Source organism: Argopecten irradians, chromosome 9 (assembly GCF_041381155.1).
Source record: "Argopecten irradians isolate NY chromosome 9, Ai_NY, whole genome shotgun sequence".
NCBI lineage: Eukaryota > Metazoa > Mollusca > Bivalvia > Pectinida > Pectinidae > Argopecten > Argopecten irradians.
The window spans coordinates 40,006,209-40,012,850 of NC_091142.1; the positions used below are offsets into that span (position 1 = coordinate 40,006,209).

At 35.2% G+C, this 6,642-nt stretch overlaps 1 protein-coding gene across 2 annotated transcripts in view; it reads right to left on the minus strand.

Moving 5' to 3' along the window:
- Positions 1–524, minus strand: part of LOC138332318 (pescadillo homolog) — a 37,141-nt gene extending 36,617 nt beyond the window's left edge. For both annotated transcript variants that reach the window (XM_069280369.1, XM_069280368.1), the window contains exons 1-2: positions 386–524; positions 36–115 (exon numbers count right to left, since the gene is read on the minus strand). In XM_069280369.1, the coding sequence (XP_069136470.1) occupies positions 36–115; positions 386–406 (101 nt within the window). In that variant the 5' untranslated portion in view covers positions 407–524. The remainder of the gene's footprint in view (positions 1–35; positions 116–385) is intronic.
- Between the last annotated feature and the right edge of the window lie 6,118 nt (positions 525–6,642).

A 6,642-nucleotide genomic window follows, 5' to 3' on the forward strand; every position in this document is an offset into this window, starting at 1 on the left:
AGAAAAGAAATCACCTTTCTAACGACTTGTATTACCTGAAATCAGCTAAACTGAGTTGAAGTTTCTTAATGGCCTGGTTTCTGGACATAAATGCAGTGGCTTCTCCACTTTCAAACTACAAATTTAAATCGTATCGTTATTATATACAGAATACAAAAGTATACAATTGTTATTGGTAATGTCATTCTTTTTGAATTTCAGAAATAAAAGCTGCCTGAATCAGAGAATAGCAGGTGAATATTCATAAACAATCAACAACGAATAAATTTTATAGCAGTATGGTTTTAGTTTTACACCGGTTTAACAAATGACAATCACGAGATCGTGCCACTTTTGGTCATGTTTATTTCATTTAAATATGATATATTGATCATTTAATGTTTACCTTCTTTTTCATTCTCCCCATTTTGTTTATTTCGTTGTGTCTTTTTCTTGACGTGGAGTTGTGTCTCACCCTTCTGTCCACACACGTGCTGGTGTTATACTTCCGGAAAGGGAGGTAATTCTCACTTATGTTTAAGGCGGTGCGCTCTTGCTCTTTCCTTGTGTGTTTGTTGTTTGTTTTTTAATCTGCTGTAGATTAGGCCTAATGAACTAATTATTTTTAACAGCCCATATCAGATTTTTTTCAACGACCGATTCAACATCAAAACTTTCATTTTAAAATTAGCTTCGTGTATTCATCTTCTTCTTCTTCTTATAAAGAACACAAATCCATCGATGCCGATGATTATATTGTGCGGATTGGCAGAGGCGTGATTGTGGGGGGGGGGGGGGGGGGGGGGGGGGGGGGGGGAAGAGTGAAGTTATTTACAGTGATCGTGAAGGTGCATGCTATTTTTTTATTATTTTCTTTTAGTGACAGTTATAAGATAAAAATATGATAGAAATTTTAGGGAGTGGGGTTTAGGTCTTCATAATAGTTTAAAATAGTTGTTAAAATAAGTAAGCTTGAACGGAATAGGGTATTTTTAATTGGTACCGGTATATCTCATACTGTTCTGTATATATGGGACATAGACTAACTAAGGCTTATGAGTAATTCAAATTATTCTAGTGTTGAATCAGCCGTATGAAAACTATCATCTTAAATGATTGGATACTTTTTCTTAAAGCACCTTTAATGTTTTTATTGTTGCCCAAAAGGGAAAAATATCCTTGGACAGTACACTAAATACATGATATGTACAATGACACAGACATCCAGTTGATTTTAAGCCATAAAATGTCACATTGTGACCGAATACAGCAGAAAATATTTATGCTCATTTTTCCCCGAAAAAAAAGGGGAATTTAGTGCTGTCCTACCGACTGCGCCAATCTTTAGGGAAGTTTTGAAAAAAAGGATAAACTATTTTGTGGATCCAAATCTGATGTTAATTGTATGTATCATTAGATTGCCGTTCACCCCATTCTCGATAATCCAGGGGTTCCGATCACTTACGACCATACACCCCTGGACTATCTCATAGTAAAACTGGAGGCAACAGAATAAAACAGGTAATTTAGTCATTTGATGTACATCAAAAGAGCCGTATAACGGTACACTGTGGTTGACTGTGTGGCTTTGATTTTAGGCGTCGCTCTCTCTGTAGTCTCCAAAGGAAATCTTTGCTAGCCTGTGATTGGTCAAATGTTTTCCGCTGAACTGCCTTCAATTTCACTATGAGATAGTCCAGGGGTGTAGAGATCGTAAGTGATCGGAAGCCCTGGAATATCGAGGATGCGTTCACCCATACTTCAGGATCTTAGGAGGTCCCATATAAAACATTAAGTAGATCCGTTGATGTACATTGTACGTACTACACTACGTACTTGGTTAACTAAAACAAATTACATCAATGTATATTTACAATTAAAGTGATTTAAAGTAATATTTAATGTGGGGCATTAGAATATTGCACCTGCTGCTCCAATTAAAATATTACAAAGGCGACTAAATTTGGGATCTTATCTTTCCTGTCTTGACATCACCTCGTTTTTGGCCCTGAGCGTTTGGTCATGTGAAGGTTTTTGGTATGCGTTCTGTTCCATATCCGAGACACCTCAGAACATATAAAAGTGGTAGTTTTGCTGCTGAATGATTTTTAATGTCTGGTAAAACAAGTAATAAGATTGTAAAGCATTATACTGAATTCTCTTACCTCAAGTGAATTCAAAACGCGCCGCAATTAGCGAATAGCTAACCACGGTGTCAAGACAAAGGTAATATAATTGCATACATTAAATAATGTACTAAATCAAAAGCACTGTTTGAATTAAAGTTCCTTTTGTACAATGAAAAACGCTGTATTCTCTTACCGTTAATTCAAAACACGCTGCAATTAGCGAATACATGTGTAGCTAACCTTGGTGTCAAGACAAAGGTAACAGAGGTTATATAATAACATGTATACATCAAATAATGTACGTAAATTAATGAACGATTCTAAGTTCCTTTTGTACAGTGAAAATGTATTTACATAATGTCACTCGTTTTAGTTTGAGTATTCAGTTGGTGTTTATCCTTTTGTTAGAAGTGTTGAGTTATCCAGAGCACATTAACCACTCTTTCTCCCATCTACCTGCTGATGCCTCTAGATGTGTGTGCCTTGTCTCTGGTGTGCATGTATACATACAACAAAAGTCTTGGCTTTTTCTTTCATTTAAACAAATATATGTTATCGATGGTACATATATGTCAGTCGAAAGGATTAAGTAACAGTCAAAGCCTATGTAAATTCTTTCGTTTATTAACCTTGATCTAATAGAATCTTACATTGGTCTGTGAAGTGGACAGGGACATCTCAACGCGAGTGAAAGATTTTGGCCGGTCAACCCGAGGCTTGCCGAGGGTTGACGGCCAAAATCTTTCACGAAGGGTCTATATCTTTCGCTATATTACTATTACCGGGACGTCATGATACTGTTGTCGTGACATCATACTATTGTTGAGCACATGCAAAGATGTTGTGTAGCTTGTCTTTACCCTAGAGTGAGATAGAAAATCTCACACCGGTAAAACTGTGGATATCCTTGTCTAGGGTAAGAGAAAGAAATATCTTTCCCCTAGCAACCACGGGGTATCCTTGTGAAGTATGGGAGAATAAGATCTTGGTCTGTATGTCAGATCGTAATTTTACTCTCTAGTAAATACCACTTGAAGTTACAGTGAAACTCGGTTAATAGCATTCCATGATTGTAAAAGGCGACTAAATCTGTTTCTTTTTGCTCTAGTAAATAAATACCACGCATTCAATGTTTACAGTATGACATTGTATTTGAAAATATTTGGTTGGTGTGAACGATACCTTATCTATGTTTGTTCAGCATGAGACAGAACTCCAACATGTTTTAACTAGATAGCCACGAGAATAAATATACTAAGTTTAGCCAACTTTTATGATCATCCTCGACACTCAATTTACGAAATTACATGGAAAGCGACGTCAAACGTCAAACCATCGTTATTCGATTCTTTTTTCGCCATTGCTATAATTAAATATTGTTGAAAACAAAACTAAAAAAAACCATCAAAAACTGATTAAGTCTTTTATTGTAACAAACTGTGATTAAAATTCAACTCTATTTCTCACGCACCTGCTACTTGTGTTTAAATTAGTAACACATCATATGACGTAAGACAAACAATTAAAGGTGAAATTAAAACTGAAGTGACCAAGGTGGTTTTGTCGATTATGGCGGTACATGTGTTCTCAGCTGATGACATTGGCGTATGTTGTCATTGATATTATTGTCATTGATATATTTCTTGTTGTCTTACCACAAATCTTCTATCTCAGAAACATGTTCTGTTACCTTTAAAGGCCCATTACCTTTCCGGAGCAAAATATAAGAGTTTCTTAAAAAACATTAATAACATCAGAAAAATGCGTACCGATGACCTAAAATAAGGTTACGACACCAAACATATGCAAGATTTCCTGCGTAATATATGAAAACAGTGGAGAGTCAATTCGCTGTTTTGCCGTCTGGCGCAGTGATAGTCAACTACCGCCCGGTATTTAGGACGACGGCGGGAAACATAATACGACCCGCGTTATGACAATAAACATTTTATTTATTTTAATCAAATCGTTCAGAAGGTGATGCTAAATGTAGTATTAACGGAAAGTTAATAATTTTTGTGGCTCTACAAAATTATCGATCTTGTTTTACATTCCCATTATAAAAATTTAAAGCCGTTTCGGAAAGGTAGTGGGCCTTTAAAGGCCCATTACCTTTCCGGAGCAAAATATAAAGGTTTCTTAAAAACATTAATAACACCAGAAAATGCATACCGATGGTCTAAAATAAGGTTACGACACCAAACATATGCAAGATTGCCTGCGTAATATATGAAAACAGTGGAGAGTCAATTCGCTGTTTTGCCGTCTGGCACAGTGATAGTCAACTACCGCGCGGTATTTAGGACGACGGCGGTAAACATAATACGACCCGTGTTATGAAAATAAACATTTTATTTATCTTAATCAAATCGTTCAGAAGGTGATGATAAATGTAGTATTAACGGTATGTTGATAATTTTTAGGACTCTACAAAGTTATCAATCTTGTTTTACATTCCCATTTAAAAAATTAAAAGCCGTTTCGGAAAGGTAGTGGGCCTTTAAACATTCCTTCGATTTTGATCGACAACGTCCAAAGTCAAGGTCACAAACTAAATATTATATTATGCCAAATAAAGAATATGTCTGTTAAGGGTTACCCGACCGACCCTAATTTTTAACCCCCGACCCTAATTTTTTCCACTTTTCTACGAAAACAAATTAAAAGTCGCGATTTCGATCTTATAATCCGGTTCCAGCCATTATTGAAGAGTGAAAGACACTTAAAAAAACGAAAAAAACATGCCGACTTGCCGACCCTATGTTTTTAGCCAATGTAACCTCAACAGACAATCTTTTTGGCCTTAGAAGTTACACTTTCAAATGCAATCTGATACATGTATATGTTTCCTGAGTATGTATTAGTGTATAACGTTCAGATTTGTCCTCCAGTGGTCAAACAAATGCTACCTAAACGTTATTGTACAAGCGTACAAAACAGAAAAAATCATCTTGAAGGCTGCTTACTGGTACAGTTGCCATTGAAATGTGGCTAGTCGCAGACATCACGTTCGATGAGCTCTCTGGTAGATTTGAAGATTAATAATCAATCTCCACAGTCAGGTTTTCACTAAACCTGTTACAGATAGCACGTGTTATATCGGACGTCTGGAGATTGACCTCGAATTTATATATACAAATGTATTAGGATCGATCTCAGATATTTTGTACTTTTAAAGTTTTCTTGTAAATTATGGATTCCGAACAATGCCCATAGGATGTTGAGTTTTAGTAATGTGTGGCCAATTCTTTAACTGGTCTATTTCAAATATGGTTTTGAATTCCGATATCATATACACGTATTGATGCATATTTATTATTTTACCTATACTGTTATTAGCCTACAATCTATTTTACCTATACTGTTATTAGCCTACAATCTATTTTACCTATACTGTTATTAGCCTACAATCTAGTCCGAACAGTCAGTCTCCTGTCAACATAGGTAAAATACATTGTACTACCTATATTGACCCTATATATATAGTTTGTTGACATATTGACCCGTTTATCGATTGGCTTTGCCTGAATGTAACAAATGTTCTGGTGTAAGGAAGAAATTGCAATTTGTCATGTATTTGTTTGAGAATAAAAATATCTTACATAGGCCATTGAGATATGGATTTTTTAGAACTAACAGACCTATTACTTATTATTTTTCTCAAATACTTGATAAGAAGATTGAAACATAATTTGTTTAGTAGGTTTGTCGCCTCGCCCACAAATCCATTGAGTATGTAGATGTACTATAAGTAGCCTAATGACTTTGTTGACAATATGTAGCGGGGTACGTTGCATGTATCGATTACGTCACAGAATTGCTTAGAGCTTATCAGCAGTCATTTCTTGCCCCATTTTAGGCTAATTTTTTATCTTATATGCGATATGATGTCAAGTTGTGCTTGTATTTAAAGATTGTTATTGATTTCTATTCGATCTTTGGAAATTATCCAATTGTATATTTGGAAGCGTGCCAATTTGTATTTGGATATTGAACAAAGTGCTATGACATTGTTCAACTCGTTGTACTAGTGTTTGTGACCTACGAGTCGAAACAAAGAAGTTGTAGAAGTTCAACAGTGTTTAATTACTTGTAATATTTTCTTAAGCAATCGATACGACATTTGGACTAAAACTTCAGTTCTATTGTAAACCATGATGACTGGCGATAGTAAAAAAAAGCCAGAATCGATCGTGCTTATATTGTAAATCATCATACCTGTCAACAACTAAACTTTTATTAGTATTATTCATAATCATGAAAAGAAAATTAACTTCTTGTCGGTTATTAAAAAGAGAAGTATAACTTATCGATCTAAATGCCGCGTAGCTAGGTTTTGACACAACATTAAAATTAATATTAAAACACAACACATTCTGAAAGATTTTTGGGCTGCATTCAAGTATATACTCTCGAATGTTTCTTACAATATAAATTTTTGTGAGAGTAGGGGTCATTGAAGGAAGTGCAAAGTTTTTCTTACGTTTCCGAAAAGTACCAATGGAGACGAAATAAGATATCATCAAATTTGATG